General features: G+C 39.3%; 2 protein-coding genes across 2 annotated transcripts; one reads left to right on the top strand and one right to left on the bottom strand.

Annotated features, from left to right (window-relative positions):
• Positions 1 to 13,602: 13,602 nt before the first annotated feature.
• Positions 13,603 to 17,169, top strand: LOC148299173 (uncharacterized; the record flags this gene model as incomplete). The annotated part of the gene is made up of 1 exon (XM_088276325.1): positions 13,603 to 17,169. A coding segment is annotated over one exon (2,220 nt), but the record flags the coding sequence as incomplete, so codon positions are not given.
• Positions 17,170 to 17,248: 79 nt separating this feature from the next.
• On the bottom strand, positions 17,249 to 18,005 carry LOC148299172 (uncharacterized). Its single transcript, XM_088276324.1, has one exon. It carries the CDS (start codon positions 18,003 to 18,005, stop codon positions 17,277 to 17,279), a length of 729 nt encoding a protein of 242 aa, XP_088132450.1. The 3' UTR covers positions 17,249 to 17,276.
• Between the last annotated feature and the right edge of the window lie 324 nt (positions 18,006 to 18,329).

Below are 18,329 nucleotides of genomic sequence, written 5' to 3'. Positions count from 1 at the left end.
TAAAGTATTTCCAAAATGTTGAAGATCGAAGAGGAAATACAAAACGAGCACGAGGGGCTGTTGAAGAAGGAGAATGTTGTGATGCATGGCTTGGTCGAGAAAAAGTCATTCGCGATCTACACATACACTTACTTTGTTTTGGAGGAAAACTGCAAACTGTATTAAATATTGTCATATCCGCCATATGATTGTCGGCCACTCGAGTTGTCGAAGATTGCGGAAGATGCAAGTGCATAGCTTTTGGAGGGCAATCGGTTTAAGATTATAGGGGATGAGACTGCTTACCGAATCAGGAGCAAGAAGGCTGAAGATTGGGTAACTGCCATAAACAAAGTTTATGCTCATAGCAAGGGTTGAATAAAGTGATTTTACTCTCAGCATCATGCAATAGCCTGTTTATAATAAAATTCTGATATTTAACTATCTAAACGTAGTGACCTCCATATGCACATTAGTCAGATCTTCTCTCTTGCTGAAATAGAATCGACATCTCTCGCAAGTGCTAATTTTTAAAAATATTTCATATCGCATATGCTTAATACATAAATATAGTCAATTCAGCAAATCACTCAATCTCTGATTAAATTATTGGGAGCTACTTCTAATTGCTCTCGGTCTCGATGTTGATTTTAATTCTGGATTCCTGATAAGATGAAAAATGCTTAATATTTTCATCTGATTCATTGCTGTTTGTGCTTATCTTGATTTCAGATTCAAAGAATGTCGATGGATGTTTTTGCTTATTCGAATGCGCTGCATCTATTGTTTCTGATATCATCAACTTCTTGTTTGAAAGGTTTTTTGGGGCACTTGGAGGGAGAGATTTAATTTTTCCTTTTTTTGGTTTGCTCTTCTTCAAGTCTGTCCTAAATAGTCTGGACCCGTCAATGTCCCCTGGATGCTTGGGAGTCGGCCGTTCCTGACCAAAAAGATACTTATTTATGTTTGGAGGCTATTGAAACGCAGATGAGCACGAGCCCATGAAGTTGCTTATTAAATTTATATATACCGAGTCTCCACATGAGCCACTTAGGGTACAAATCAAAACTATTGATGTTTTGATAGAGTACTAGATCAAAAGGCAGATAGATGGTTTAAAAATGAAATGAATCAAAGATCTAATGATCACAATTATTTTGGCTCAGTTGTCAATGAGTTTGTCAGTTTGCCATTATCCCTTAAAATTGCGTCTTCTATTTCTTTTCGATCGACCAACTCCTAGTATATCCTTTTTCTCTCATCCTTTAGCTGCTGGTCTTTTATGGCGCTATGAATTATTGCCTTGACTTATTTCGGGCAGGATAAAGGCTACGTGATCTCTTAGTTCCACATTTACTCGATTTACATATCGACTTGGTACATGAAGACAAGTGTGTCGCCTGCGAGCCCAATTGGATTCAGGAAGTGATTGGTGATTTCAAGAGTGACAATAATGTTCATAATCAATGGAGCGCAGAGGCAGGCGATGGGCATCTACAATATCTTCGGCGCAAAGTTTCCTATGAGTTACCAACACAGTATCGAGCTGACGAGGACGGTAAGTGTCTTCACGAGGGTGTTATAAAAGTTACCCAGCAAGTATAAGAAGGGAGTTCTTTTTTATGCTCTCTTCCTCAGTAAGATCATTTATAAATTCGCTTGCTTGAAATCAAAACCTTGTAAGATCGTTTGAATGTACCCATACTTTGAGGCCGAGCAGCAGCACCTGTAGGAATCTTCCTTCTCTTTGATGAATAAGTAGCTGATGGATTCAGGAATGAATGCCAAGGAGGCACCACGCACGATTGTCCCAAAATGCTTGCGCATGAGCATCAAAGTTCGGCAGATCGCTGCCCCAAAGTAATCCTACTAAATGCTCTTTCTGGCCGTTTTGAAGTACCAGTGAATCGCCACCGACTAATAAAAAAAGTCTGAAACCGCTTCAATGACGCCATGGGTCCAAATCATGGCGATAATAACACAGAAAACAATCAAGACTCCTGGAATGTTTTTGGAGTGACTAGCAAAAGCAAAGTCAAGGAGCAGAAGGTTGCATAAGAGCACTGCAATCGAAATCGCCGAAAAAAATATCGGAACAAAGAGAATGTAAGGGTTTCTCCAAAACATGGCCCTGGAAATTAGTAGTATCCTGGCGATGTTCTTGATGCTCTTGCGATTGACGATGCAAATTATTATGATTGCAACTGAACAGATCACACAAACGAGGCCTACAACCAAAGTGGGAATTTTTTTCTTGTTTCCAACTATCGTTTTGCGAATAGCAGCATCCCCCAACTAAAAGTAGCCGAGTAAATAGATCATCCCAAAAGCCAGCACTATCAAAAGGACGAGCGGGATCAAAAAGTGACTGATAATTTGCGGGATCAAGTATTTGATGATATTCAAGGTCAGATTGATTACCATTACTATCAGAGCGATCAATATTAGTGGCCCTAAAACTTTGATTATTGCCAAAAGAAAATGCATAGGCTGCTGCTTTTCGAGCATGTCATCAATTTGCTATGGGGTGAGGAGAGTGGCATTCGAGAAATAGAGTGTGCATCCAATAACCAAAGCGGAGAATAAGAAGTAAGCAATGGCAAAGAATATATTGGTTGAAGAGCGTTAGTGGATTGGCCCATGACGGCACGAAGCTGGAGTTATATCGTCCTTCTAATCCAAGTACCCTGTGAAATGCATGCGTCTTATTAATGGTATTAATAGTTGATCTTTTGGAGCTATTCTTATTTAATTATATTTGCAAGTTTAAATTAATCTGTGACTTAATACTCATTATTCAAATGTTTATGCTCATGCACCTTCACTAATCCGGCATAATATAGGATGTGTATATAATGGATTTATATAAGGATGTGTATATGATGCATGTATGTATAAATTATAATGGTCATGGTGAATAATAATTCAGAACATATTACAAGTTTATGATATAGAATTATTCTTACATTGTTTGGGCTATTTGTGGATTTAAACATTGTAGATTGTGATATTCGATCTTTGGCTTGTCCGGATGAGCATCTAATGGGGCCAAAGTTGAGACTAATTCCAATGATTTGAGATTGCCAATAGGAGATTGCCAATAGGAGATTGCCAATAGGAGATCGCCAATAGGAGATAATCTCAAAGCATTGCAATTATCCACAACATCAGCCTCCCTCCATGCTTCAACCAGCCAAACAAGGCTGCACTCTCAGTGCTATTCTACTGAGCAAGCAGGAGATTTCTCAGATATTTAATGCTTTTGTATTTCGATGTTCCTGCAGTTTATATTAATATTATACTGAAGATGCATATCCGATAACCATGCATGCATCATCACAATATGCGCAGCAACAATATGCACTCATAACAATTATTACAATTATTAGTCGATTTATAATCGATGATTCCTGTCAGCTAATCAGTGATACTGCTCTGAGGAGCATCATAGCCTAATTTAATGTTGTGATAGGATGATAGGATGATAGGATGATAGGATGATAGGATAAGGTATTGCAGTCGAGATTAATATATATGATTGATTAGACTCTTTAACGTTATTACGCAAAGTCTCAGACTCGCAACACCACCGACAAGTATATCAGTAGCAACCAAGACAATAATAAACGCTACACTTATGCAGACAATAAAGGTTAGGGCCATTTGCATACTTATAATGGATCAAACACCCATTCTCAAACATCCATCAGTAATGTATATAAATCGAAATCGAAGCCAACACTATCAAAAGTCGAAAGCAACAGCAGCCGTAACATAATCCCCAGCGATAGGAGCATCCATAAATCATAGCAGCTAATACTCTAGGAAGCAGAACATAAAATAAGAATGCAAGGCAAGTCTGTAGCATTGACCTACCTCTAAGATAAATTCGGCGAGCTCAAAGATTTTAACAAATTCGGCAATCGACCCCTCACTGCTTTCTAAAGCAAGGCTCTGTACCTATGTGCGTTTCTCGCGCACGACACGAAGAAGCATGCTACTGCTGGCAGTTACTATCGGGTTCTCATCAATAATCGGCATATAAATGGGAATAGCAGTGGGGGCAATGATTACTATTATTAGGCTGTGATGGGCTACGGGTGCTTGTGCGAAGAGCTCGGGTATTTCAATACTGCTAAAAACTTGTTCAAATAGAGTGTCTAAAAACAGCCGAATGAGCCTGCTGCATATTTCAACTTGGCCAACGTATATCGAAATCTGGGGCATTTCCAGCCTGCGCTCAAACACTATCAGACGGCCATTTAAATGCACAAACAATCCAAAGCCATTAATAATAATGATGAAATCGATCACTAAAGTAAATTAGTGGAGATAGACTCATTGCATAACTCAGCGGTCATACTTAATCTACTCGACAGGACCGAACATGCTTAATCAATCTACAAACTCATCCTATCCCGAAAATATAGCATCAGCACTCACTCGCACATTGGCAGTCAACTAAACCTTTGTCAACTTCTCTACGCCCGCACTCCCCATGTTAACTCTACATCGAGCAAGAAGAATCTTGAATAGGCTGAAACTTTACTCGATAGGCTGACATCTGTTAGCAAAGACCATAATCCTATCCATTAACTCAGCTTATAGGCTGTCCAATAGTGTCATCACCGCGCAAATATCTATCGAGCCAAGAACAACAATCTCTCTGCTGTAAACTGTTTCGACGACGCATTACTAAGAATTTAACTGTCTATGAAGCAATCGAACAAAGTGAACAAAGCGAACAAAGCGAATCACATCAATAATAATGACAATAATGATAATAATGATAATAATGATAATAATGGCGATGAACTGCGCAGTGCAATGATACAATAACAAACCAGTGTGCTTTTGGATTATGCACAGCTTTTCACATCAACCAAATAATATGATAAAGCATAATAAATATATTAAACCCTAATTAAAGGTAAGAAAAATACAAAGGATGCCCACAGAAATAGTGATAATCCATTGATGCTGATCAGCTATTTTGTGAACGAACAGTTGAAGCATATAGCAAGCATCAAATCTGATCGGATAAGAATGCTGAAGTATAAGTTCGATTTATCACCCGTCGCTTTGGATATGCTCATAGAGGCCGATGCGTTACTTTATCCTAACTGCTACTCGAGCAGTGTTAATGAAGACAGCAATGAGGGTAATGCGAATATTGTGAATGGCATTAATCACATAAGCTCCAATGAATAATAATAATAAGAGTTAGAGGCTCAGTACGATAACAGACTCTGTGATATCCATGGCATGAAACTATCAAAATTGAAAATGCTGCGCTACTTCCTAAACTATTATATGCCCATAATAATTAAAGTGTATGATATCATTGAGTACCTCGCAGATATTTAACACAATTCTGATCAGCTTGGCAATCTATTTTAATCCATACTGTCTCCCTAAAAACAGACCATCATCGATGCTAACACCAACATCAAAGCCAATGATAGTGATAAAGTAATGCCGCCCCGTCGCAAAGACAACAGCCAACCACAGCCATTATATAACACCTCAAAGTTTAAGGTTCCTGTGAGTGGGAATAACCCTATCAACAAGAGCAACACTAAATAAGTGTAAAGAGTTCGACTAAAACTACAGTAACTTCGATAGACACTATAATAATAAGTAAATAAATTCTGGAACTCAATGCCATCGTTCTTGCTCCAATGTTCGAGTGCTTACCACATGAAGGCCAACACCAAATAATTGCCAGTAGGGGGCATACTCACTGAAAGCAATTCTACTTTCGTATTCCTCACACATACTGACAGCCCTGACCGCGGCCGCCACAATGAGTGTTTGGATGGTTTTTTCATGACGAATGATATCATCACTAGGCTAGCAAATAAATTTAATGAGGAAGAGATGCTGATTAGCATTTCTAAAGCGAGAAGCAAACATAATGATAATACAAAAGATGTGCGTCATATGCGGACCCTAGGAAATTAGGATTATCGCTATTATTAGCAGCATCATGGATATTCCAATAACAAACCCACAATAAGGAATTCATCCAAACTCCCCAATCGCATCATCACCTCATCAGCAGACAGAGGAGTGTCCCTAAGAAATCAATAAGAACACCTATCGTTTATTCCCATCGAACGCCAATAATAGCAGTACGCATCAATCCACCCTTCAATCAATCCTTCAAATCATGCTTTCTTGAAATAACGGACCTATAGAATGAGTACATCGATCGACTGGTGCGATCGGATGTATCAAAGTATGATGCTTAGGTACATGCACATGCAAAACTAGAGTATTTCGCCGCTGAATAAAAAAATTGACAGGCAGCAGTTTTAGAAAGTGAACACTAACAGTAGCAAAGTGGTTTTCCTTCAAAAGCTATTATGGTTGCTCAATGTGAGTATCTATATGATGATGACGAAGATTCATATCCCCCGCAGTAAGGATAGCGAACAAGTAAATAAACAAGACAAGAATTTAAGGCATAGTCCTTGTTACGAGACAGACCCATCATAACAGCACTAACAATACATAGGCATGCAATACCACTCCTTCATTGATAAGATTACATACCTGCTATCAGTATAGTCCGTCATACCCCCAAGGACATCAGTATTGGATACTGTGAGACTAATTTGCGCAATTGTCGCCCATCAGCTACAGATCAGTGCGGATCAGTAGCCAACTGAATATGTGACCAAACTCATCAAGACTATCATCAACCAAGCGATGATGAATAAACTGAATAAAATGGAGCATTCCTATGGCAATCCAGATACCATGACTCATAGTGATAAGATTGATAAGATTGGTGGGATGAGCAAGCGTATGCAATAGAGGTTCATCGGATATGGTATATCGAATGGTTTTTGTCAATTCTTTGGTTCTGCTGATATCATTCGGGCAATGTAGCATTGGGATATGAAGGAGTCTCATTATCGAATTGTCAAGTAAACTGCTTATTCCAACCATAAAAAGAACACCAATGGTGAAGTGAAGATCAGCTCTGGTGTGGTAAAGCTGCCTTCGTTACTGCTACTCTAATAGCAGTCGTAACAACCATAGTAGTGGGTTGGCTTCAAAGAGCAGATTAAACTGCTTCCGAATAGCCTATCGATCTCATCAAAGTTCGCATTATTATGCTGCGGACATGTGCTCTCTGCTTTGATCACGAAGGGCAACAACGGGCATAACCATGATATAGACAGTTATCATCCACTGTCATAACCACAATTCGATGATCTCTAAGGCCATAATGATAAACACAACAGTACCGATGACTCTCTCTCAATGTGCCACTGCCTGAAGAAAGCCTTATAAAAGTGGCTAGTCAACTAACAACCATAAACCCCACTAAAATCAGCCATGGCCCCCACCAAAGAAGATACCTCAAATGCTAACAAGAGAGAAACACTAATAACCAAAAGTGTATAAAACAGCTGTCAATGGCCCAACATCAAAAAAGACAGCAAATGCAGTATTATGTGAATGATGTTATAGAGTGGCGATTCAAGATAAGCCAACCCAAATGCACTGTTCTCTCGCGATAATAACAAGATCATATCGGAGTATTGCTGATTGCTAATTTTATATTGGTACTGAACACTTTTTTATGCTTACCAAACAAAATTATATATTCATGTACATCGACATTTATAGTAAAAATACAAAGAAATTTTCTTAAATTAACCAATGTATTAATAAAAACAAGAATATATAATCGCAGCAGTTCACTTCGATCTCATCTCAACTTCATATGGCAGTTTAAACACATAAATCAATAGATGGCATAATAGTTGACTTTAATTATTACATTCTGAACAGTAGCACTATTATAATAATAATAGCCACTTTCGCCAACTCGACGATTCTCCCATCGCAATACAATGCTCGTTCCAGTTTTATTATATGCGTTCCTGATCATCGCTGTTTGGTGGTTCTTCAGTTCCATCTACCAATAGTTCATTGCCAACAGCCAAAATGAGCCAGGACTCCAGGGCGAGTAGAACTGCGAGTTTGTAGTCAACTTAAAAAAACAAGGCAGAGAGACACAGAAGAGTAACACGAATAATAATGGATCTGGTAATGAAGATAGTGAACATTATAATGATTCTGAGTAATAATTGTTATTTGAATCTCATAATAAGCAGCGGCAAATGTCCTAGGAATCTGTTGAGGATTTGGCTGACAAGCTAGAGCTTAGAATATCTTCCAACTCTTCAGACCACGAGTTACTCAGCAAGGAAGCCTAACTCGAGTTCAAGGCCAAAGTCTATTCAGATTAGCACAGATAGACTATGGCTGAATTAGACCTCAAAAAGTATATCGGCGAAAAAAGTGTCAACGACAGCAGCAATCCAAATAACAATCCGTTGGGAACTGTGCATTAACTCAGCGAAGAGCAACATTTCAGTTCTTCTCCGAAGGATTGCAATGAAAGGTCGTTGATCAGCTGCAAAAATTAATGGCTATTGCAAAAATCAGGGAATCTCAATGATCCTCACAACTACGTGGTCGGCAGATAAACATCCAGTAGAATAAAGTCAATGAGCATTTAGGTGCCAGATGATATGCATAATAACAGTGGGAAGTATTATGGAACGATGGAAATCTAAAACCCGTTACTGAAAATGACGAGTTTATAAAAAGACCTTGATCCTGAAGATAAGCAGGTATAATAAGCAAATGCAAGCTCGGGGGCACAATCATTAGTAAAAGAATATGATAGCGACTAAGATAGGAAATATAATCATGAAAGGATATCGAGAAACCTTGAATTCAAACACCAAATAGAATAGGGATAAACAGTTGCATAACAGATATCTGTTGCAATAGAGAAGAAAGCCATTTATAAGGAATCGACAGCCAAGCAAATCTATAAAGCTGATCAGCCATCTATGATCAGGAATAAGCAGTCCAAAGATGATAAGAAATAGGCAAAGAATCATGATCAGGCTAAATAACAACATGCAGTAAGCATTCCTTAGCTAAGCTAATATAATCATAAAGGCACATAAGAGTCTGCAAATCAAAATCAGGAGAGTGTGCAGAATGAGGTATCTCAGTCTCCCATTAACAATGACTTGCCACGAGATGCTCCTCAAATTTTAGTGCATAAAACATTTCGAATCGATAGACAGTAAAATGCAGCCTCGCAAAAGCATCGTATTACCCCGATGCGCTCATCCTCCAAAAACTAAAACAAGTCATAATCATAATCATCAGAGCAAAGACATCTCTAATAGCCGAACTTGATAAACGCGGGTATCCTTCATGCAAATAAGGCCAAATATAACCACACCGAGCAGAGCAGCCATCACTCAGTCGTAAGCAACAGCTAAGCAATCAAGAAGCTCGATTTAATCACTCTGCTCGAACAAATTGACTCGTTTTTCCTGAAGAATTCGAATGATCCCGTTGCCCACAAGGAACCCACTTAGCATGTTTAATCATCGAATGAGAACGCCATGAGCAATCATGATAAATCAAGCCTCAGAATCAGCAGTAAAAAAAGTGAGAATCCCCAAAGCTTTCCCCATGCCAATATCTTTCCCCCGTTGCCCAACAGCTAAGAAAACGCATCAATAAATAGGCCCAACCAAAAGTGCTTCAAGAAGCAAACTCTCCTAAAAAATAAGAAAAAGGTCTCCAAGACTGAAAAGTTTTCATTGAAACAGCATTTGCTGGATGACGAAGATGATAAAGAGCCCATCATGAGCAAAGAGGCACAGTGTGGAATGAAAAAGCCCGATAACTACAGAGATTCGGATTCATAAGAGTTGTAAAGTCTCATTACTTATAATCAAATGCAAGAAAATATCATCAAACAATTAGACATTAAAATAAAGAAGCTGATTGCCGTTGCCACGAATCAGTCCAAAAATAATCGAAACAAGGAGTTTCAATCCGAAAAGGAATTAAAGGAGGAACGAGGAAAGGGGTACATGGAAGTGAAAGTGAAAGTGGAAAATGAGACTTTCAAGGTCAGCAATTAGTAGTTGGAGGAAATCGATGCGAAAAGCAAAGATATGGAACATATGAACAATATAAAAAATGTAGAAGATAGAGCAGATATGAAAGGAATATAATACTTAGAAACTATTGAAAAAAGGGAAGAATATAAAAACAATATAAATAAAGAAGATAAATTATAGTTGCTTAAGTAAAATCAACAGTTGTCCAAACACAGCAATCATTATAAATAGACTGAAAATATGACTGAAGACGCCAATAAGTTTGGGAACTCCCTCGAGAATTTCGATTAAGCAAAGAGAAGCCAGAATATACTAAAATTGCATGAGGTCCTTTAATAAAAGCAAAAGTAAATCCATTAACTTAAATAATAATAAAACAAGAGATAATAATAAAATCTATGTCAAAGGCAATTACAAGAGGCAAATTTCAAGTAATAAAAGAATAAATTTGAGGATTTAGTGAAAGGTTACGAAGAGAAGATAAAAACTCAAGGATAGTTTATTGAGGAGACTTTGAGGAAAATGAAGGAACTGCAAGGAAACTAATCTGACAGGGAAAAGGATGAATACGAACAGCGCTCAAACGAAGATATCGGTAGTTCACATTAGGACTCACCGAAGAATAAAAAGATAAACACATCAAATAGGAAGAGAAGCCACATTGTTAGAATCGGTAACGCGATCAAAATAAAGGAATATGAACCAAAAATTAGCAAATAAAAGACGAGGAACATTCAGCATAGTGAGCAAATTGCTCTGTTGTCATAGCAATCAGCCTTAAACGCAAAATAGATTGTGCAAGGATGCGAATAAAAATGCAAAGCAGTCGAAATAAAAAATGCATAATTATCGATAATTAACGAAGGACTCTTGTAAATAAACAGCTAAGCTAAAGATCCAAATAGTTTTCATCATTAAAAGAATCGAATAGAGTCTATACCAATTTAATATAAGATCTCATCAAATAACATCAAATTGAAAGTTATTGCAGATAATGAACGCCATTAAGACTCACAGCAATAGCAGAAATCATAGCAGCCGCAACAAAAACAGCATCAGTCACATGAAGAATAGTAGCAACCCAATAGCAACAGGCATATATAGATGCGACTTTAATAGTTGGTAATAAAAAATGGGCAAGTATAAACATAGTTAGGGTTCTGCCGAGAACAAATTCGGATAATGATGTTTAATGAGCTCCAACTTAAACAGTAAATTCGAAAGCTTAAAAATAATCTAGCACAGTAGTCGGCTCACCCAAGAGGGCTGTAAACATACAAATACAATATCTAATATCGGAGCTAACGATAAACCCCATAGCCAATCACTAAAAGGAAAGAAAAGAATGTTAACGATTCTCCGCTCCATTCGAAATATTTCGTAAATCTCACCAAATCCAAGACCAATAAAAAAATGGTCAAAGAGTATCAACCCCTTTAGGTTCAGCCCTATCAATAAATTCGTAGCAAATACAATCGGACGAGAGCCGAGAGGTAAAAATATAACTCAAAGCAAACATCGCAGCCAAACTTAGTTAGCTATGTTCCAACAACGCGAGGAAAGAGTCATGGGAAATTGAATAGCTTGGGCTCAATGCGAGACGATGTTTAATTTAGAAGTAAACCATATTCCATCTCTCATCCCAAACGGCCTCCCCATTTTAATCGTGTGTAATTGATACCTTATTTTCAAAAAAATAATCATTAGTAGCGTGGAAGCTCGTGTCGACATATTTAAACAGCTCGCAAAAATGTTATAGGAGAACCACCAATTGAATTAAACAGCAATTCATTGTATTCATCATCTCCTAAGGACTCACATATAAAAAATATACAGAATATGCAGAAAATGAGAAAAATAGAACTTAATTCGAGGAAGATGCCTTTAGTGAATAAAGTTCCAGTATAAGAAATCAAACTAAAGTCAAAACCTATGGCCTCTCGCGCAAGGCTAGCTTTATCGAGTCAGATGATCGATATGAAATCCTAAGAAGCTTTTCGCTACTTAAACCTTTTAAGCAACACACTCAATGATTATAACATCATTACGAATAAATTTGCAAAAAAGATATATGCGTCGTATGAAAAAGATGAAGTCTCAATTCGAAAAGCGATGTCAAATAAATACAAAATCCTGATTCTATGCAAAATTAAGCGATCAAATAAGTCGGGGCTCTACTCTGATAAAGTTATTGGAGCATTTTCAAATTCAGCATTGAACCCCTGTGTAAAATCTTCTTATTCTGATACTAAAGCTTTACATTCTGATCCAGGACTGGGAATTTTGTTTGATTTTTCCAACGCTGCTACATATGTGAGTAACTCCAACTCCTATTCTTCTTACAGATCAATTGCCTCGTTTGATGGCGATATCTTCAGTTGGGGTAACAACTAGTTAGTCATTGACTTGAGGACACCTCACTTACTGCTCATAAACTACAACTATTAAAATGCAAACAATGGAAATAATATCTATTGGAAATCAGCTGAGCAGCTTCAAAGTTTCATTGGAATCAATTACCCGTGCCATAAGAGTAGGATCGATAAGTCTGCACTTTGGGCATAAATTTAGGAGTTTTAGGTTTTTTAGTTGAGCCCTTGAAATATCGCGATATTCATCAAGGAGAAAATTATTTATTTTTGCAATTTTAATATGCTATTGAAATAAGTTATGCGTTTGCTATTCAGTCTATTGGATAAAATGCATAAAGTACTGTCTGCTCATATATATAATTGCTGAAATTAGTTTAAAATATGATAATTAATTTTAATACAGGAACTATTCCTCTGATTTAGGTATTTAAAGACATTTTATTGTTTTCAGCTAATTCATATTTCTCAGAGTATATTGGTAATTTTTATTGATATTATCTGAATTTTATCACTTTATTGCATCTCTAAATATAGTTTAGAGCTATTTCATTTTAGTTCAGTTTCTCCAAAGATCTTGAATTGAAAAGGAAAGGACTCTCTTTAGTCTGGACTAAATCTTTATGAATATCAGAATCTTTACTTATAAACGAAGATCACAGGTAACAATATATAATCTTCACTAATAATTTGGATATAAACTTCTCAAAAAAGTGAAAAAAGTGCCAAAAATGTCGATACTTATTGATTCCAGTAATATGACAAATAAATAGCATATTAATAAAGTAGTTTTGAAATTCGTATCTTAATTAATTCAAATAAAAATAATAAATTCCATCAACTTCAACATGATGAAAAGAGTCTCTCTCATCTTCTTTATGGTTCTTGTTCTAGGTCAATCAATTCATCTCCAAAAAGATGGCCTGTTCAGTAGCTCTTTGAGCTCATCTGATAATTCTTTAGGAAGTTCGAATGAAGCGTTGCCTTCTGAAAAAGCTACTTTGAGCCAAGGAAACTCAGGGCTTTAACAACCAGAAAGTGGTTAATTATAGTCAAACCCAACGACCTCAGCTCCTGGACTAGAATCAGATAATAAGTCAACTCAAGATGACTCATTAAATGCTTAACCACTCAGATCAACTAATTAGAAATTTGATGACAATTAACAGAGCGGTGAACCGGTTAAAAGATCGTTCGATAATCTGCAACCAAAAGAAGCAGATTAAGACCAAGGATTGCATGACCAAGATTTTATTGATCCTATTGTGTCATAGCCTACAAATTAAACTGGTAATTGGGCCAACGAGACATCTCAAGATACAGCAAATAGCACGAATACAACTCAGCAGGATAATGCAAATGATACCACTCAGCCGACAAACACAACTCAACCGACAAACACAACTCAACCGACAAACACAACTCAGCCGACAAACACAACTCAGCCGACAAACACAACTCAGCCGACAAACACAACTCAACCGACAAACACAACTCAGCCGACAAACACAACTCAACCGACAAACACAACTCAGCCGACAAACACAACTCAACCGACAAACACAACTCAGCCGACAAACACAACTCAACCGACAAACACAACTCAACCGACAAACACAACTCAGCCGACAAACACAACTCAACCGACAAACACAACTCAGCCGACAAACACAACTCAACCGACAAACACAACTCAGCCGACAAACACAACTCAACCGACAAACACAACTCAGCCGACAAACACAACTCAGCCGACAAACACAACTCAGCCGACAAACACAACTCAACCGACAAACACAACTCAGCCGACAAACACAACTCAGCCGACAAACACAACTCAGCCGACAAACACAACTCAACCGACAAACACAACTCAGCCGACAAACACAACTCAGCCGACAAACACAACTCAACCGACAAACACAACTCAGCCGACAAACACAACTCAGCCGACAAACACAACTCAGCCGACAAACACAACTCAACCGACAAACACAACTCAGCCGACAAACACAACTCAACCGACAAACACAACTCAGCCGACAAACACAACTCAGCCGACAAACACAACTCAGCCGACAAACACAACTCAACCGACAAACACAACTCAACCGACAAACACAACTCAGCCGACAAACACAACTCAGCCGACAAACACAACTCAGCCGACAAACACAACTCAGCCGACAAACACAACTCAGCCGACAAACACAACTCAGCCGACAAACACAACTCAGTCGACAAACACAACTCAGCCGACAAACACAACTCAGTCGACAAACACAACTCAGCCGACAAACACAACTCAGCCGACAAACACAACTCAGCCGACAAACACAACTCAGCCGACAAACACAACTCAGCCGACAAACACAACTCAGCCGACAAACACAACTCAGCCGACAAACACAACTCAACCGACAAACACAACTCAGCCGACAAACACAACTCAGCCGACAAACACAACTCAGCCGACAAACACAACTCAGCCGATAAAAACCACTCAGCAGCCGACAAACACAACTCAGCCGACAAACACAACTGAACAGCCCGAAAACACCACTGAGCCGACAAACACAACTGAACAGCCCGAAAACACAACTCAGCCGACAAACACAACTGAACAGCCCGAAAACACCACTGAGCCGACAAACACAACTGAACAGCCCGAAAACACCACTGAGCCGACAAACACAACTGAACAGCCCGAAAACACAACTCAGCCGACAAACACAACTGAACAGCCCGAAAACACCACTGAGCCGACAAACACAACTGAACAGCCCGAAAACACCACTGAGCCGACAAACACAACTGAACAGCCCGAAAACACCACTGAGCCGACAAACACAACTGAACAGCCCGAAAACACCACTGAGCCGACAAACACAACTGAACAGCCCGAAAACACCACTGAGCCGACAAACACAACTGAACAGCCCGAAAACACCACTGAGCCGACAAACACAACTGAACAGCCCGAAAACACAACTCAGCCGACAAACACAACTGAACAGCCCGAAAACACCACTGAGCCGACAAACACAACTGAACAGCCCGAAAACACCACTGAGCCGACAAACACAACTGAACAGCCCGAAAACACCACTGAGCCGACAAACACAACTGAACAGCCCGAAAACACCACTGAGCCGACAAACACAACTGAACAGCCCGAAAACACCACTGAGCCGACAAACACAACTGAACAGCCCGAAAACACCACTGAGCCGACAAACACAACTGAACAGCCCGAAAACACCACTGAGCCGACAAACACAACTGAACAGCCCGAAAACACCACTGAGCCGACAAACAACAATGAGCCAGTTAAAACATCCTCACCAACTAACACCACTCAGCCTTCAACAACAACAACATCTCAGCCAACTCAATCTACAACTTCTCCGACGAACACTCAGCCTTCTCAACCTTCCTTCGTATCTTCCAATACTTCACAACCATCATCGAGCACAAGTCCAACTTCAAACCCCTCAACTACTCCTATAGGTTAGGGAACTGAAGTTTATCAAGGATAGTATGAAGATCAACCTCAACAAAGTTAGACTCCTCGCGAGCCCAACCCTTAAACTCCTCAATAACCAACTAGCCCAACAACAACTCCTCCCTCTCAACAGCCAACTAGTACAACAACTCCTCAACAGCCAACTAATACAACAACTCCTCAACAGCCAACTAGTACAACAACTCCTCAACAGCCAACTAATACAACAACTCCTCAACAGCCAACTAGTACAACAACTCCTCAACAGCCAACTAGTACAACAACAACTACAACGACATCTCCATAACCCACAACGCCTATAACTGAACCAGAAAACTGTAATGCTACTTCAATTCAAACCATTCCCAAAAAATAACTTTATTTATCGACTCCACTTAATTGGATAAATGTTACAACTTCAAAGCCTGTGCCATATAACTCAGAAAACTGTACTGATAAAGCACCGAATCAAAACCTGGGTATACAAACAACACCAACATCTGAACCAACATCTGAACCAACATCTGAACCAACATCTGAACCAACATCTGTGCCTACATCAGACTCTTGGAGCATGTAGCCTCAAAGTGTCGCACCCATCCCAGTTAATTCTTCACCATTGAACTAATCCCCAGCAACAACAACACCAACAACAACAGATTCCTCGCAAACATCTCAATCAGTATCTGAACCAACATCTGTGCCAACGTCAGACTCTTGGAGCATGTAGCCTCAAAGTGTTGCACCCATCCCAGTCAATTCTTCACCATCGAGCTCATCCCCAACACCAACAACAACATAGTCCTCGCAACAATCAGAACCAGTATCTGAGCCAACATCTGAACCAGCATCGGATTCTTGGAGCATGTAGCCTCAAAGTGTCGCGCCAAGACCAGTCGATTATTTGCTATCAAGCTCACCCCAAACACCAACAACAACAGATTCCTCGCAAACATCTCAATCAGTATCTGCGCCAACATCTGCGCCAACATCTGTGCCTATATCAGACTCTTGGAGCATGTAGCCTCAAAGTGTCGCACCAAGACCAGTAGATTATTCACCATCGAGCTCACCCCAAACACCAACAACAACAGATTCCTCGCAAACATCTGAACCAACATCTGAACCAACATCTGTGCCTACATCAGACTCTTGGAGCATGTAGCCTCAAAGTGTCGCACCAAGACCAGTAGATTATTCACCATCGAGTTCATCCCCAACACCAACAACAACGGATTCCTCGCAACAATCATATTCCCCACAACCCTCTAATAATGCAGGATCGAATACAAGCAACTACTCACCTGAATCCGAGACTTTTTCAGTCGCTCCAGTTGAATCCGCTCCAGTACCTGTAACAAACCAGCTTCGATCCTAATCTAACTGAAAAAAATGATTGTTCATCAAGGTTATTCATATATTAAAATGTATCATAATTAATAATATTTTGATTAATGATATCGATCATGCAACTGGGAAGGAAGCAACCATCTGGATACCGCATTTGCCTTTGCCGTCTCCAGTTCTTTCGATATAGATGTATCCTTGCGATCCCCATGAAGCTCCCCAAGAATTCTTCACCTTGTAATATGGTTTTCCGCTTAGGTCTCCATATCCGACTGCCAAGACTCCGTGATCTAGATTTGTGCCGCATTTTCCTGAAAAGACTCCTGATTTGTAAAGTTGGAAGCCCAATTGGTTGGCCTGGATGGCAACTGAAACTGGCTGTTGAGCAATGGCTGCCTTTAGACTATCTTCTTTGTCAGCAGTTACATCGGCGCAGTTTTTGATTTGCCAAGCTTTATCAGTTGATTCAACATATGCGCATTTTCCTCCGACACCTTTATAGGAATATTTGCTTTCGAGTGTGATTCCGTTGTCAATGACGTACCAAAAGGCATTATCCATTAAGCCTCCATTACAGCCTTCATTTCCATATGAATGAGAGCAATCAACCAATTGCTGTTCAGAGAAGGAACTCAAAGTGCTAGTTTGGAGGAACTTAGCTCCTTCAAGGGACCCTGTTGCAGAAAAAGCCCAGCAAGAACCACATTGGCCTTGGTTTTTAATGGGTGTGACACCACCTACATAAATTGAAGCTATTACCTTTTGCTGACCAGTCGACTTCAGTAGGAAGACCCTGAGTGGATGGCTGTTTCCCTGTGCATTCTTTAGTGTCCTTAAGCTGTTCATGGAAGTTAGGTCTCATCAAATAGATGGCAGCAAACTCATCACTGGTTAGATCAGCGAAAGAGTTCATGTCAAGGTTATAGGTTTCTAGGCCGGCTTCAAATCTAGTATTGTGCTCTTGAACAAACTTAAAATTCTCAAGCCATATGGTAAATCGGTAGTTCTTCTCTCCCAGCTCATATGTCTTTCCATGGTGGTCAATCCAAGCACTGAACATGGTTTGATGCCTCGGCTCCATGTTCGATGACAGGTTGAACAAACTCAAAGCTGCAATTCCTATAAGTGCAATAACTGCAATCTATGTCGTCTTCATCAATTTATCAAAGA

The sequence above is a fragment of the Brachycentrus maculatus genome, unplaced genomic scaffold (assembly GCF_059751285.1).
Source record: "Brachycentrus maculatus isolate JH-2025_06_01 unplaced genomic scaffold, ASM5975128v1 h1tg001296l, whole genome shotgun sequence".
Classification (NCBI taxonomy): domain Eukaryota; kingdom Metazoa; phylum Arthropoda; class Insecta; order Trichoptera; family Brachycentridae; genus Brachycentrus; species Brachycentrus maculatus.
The sequence above is the reverse complement of the archived record's forward strand: the minus strand, read 5'-3'. Positions and strand labels throughout refer to the sequence as shown.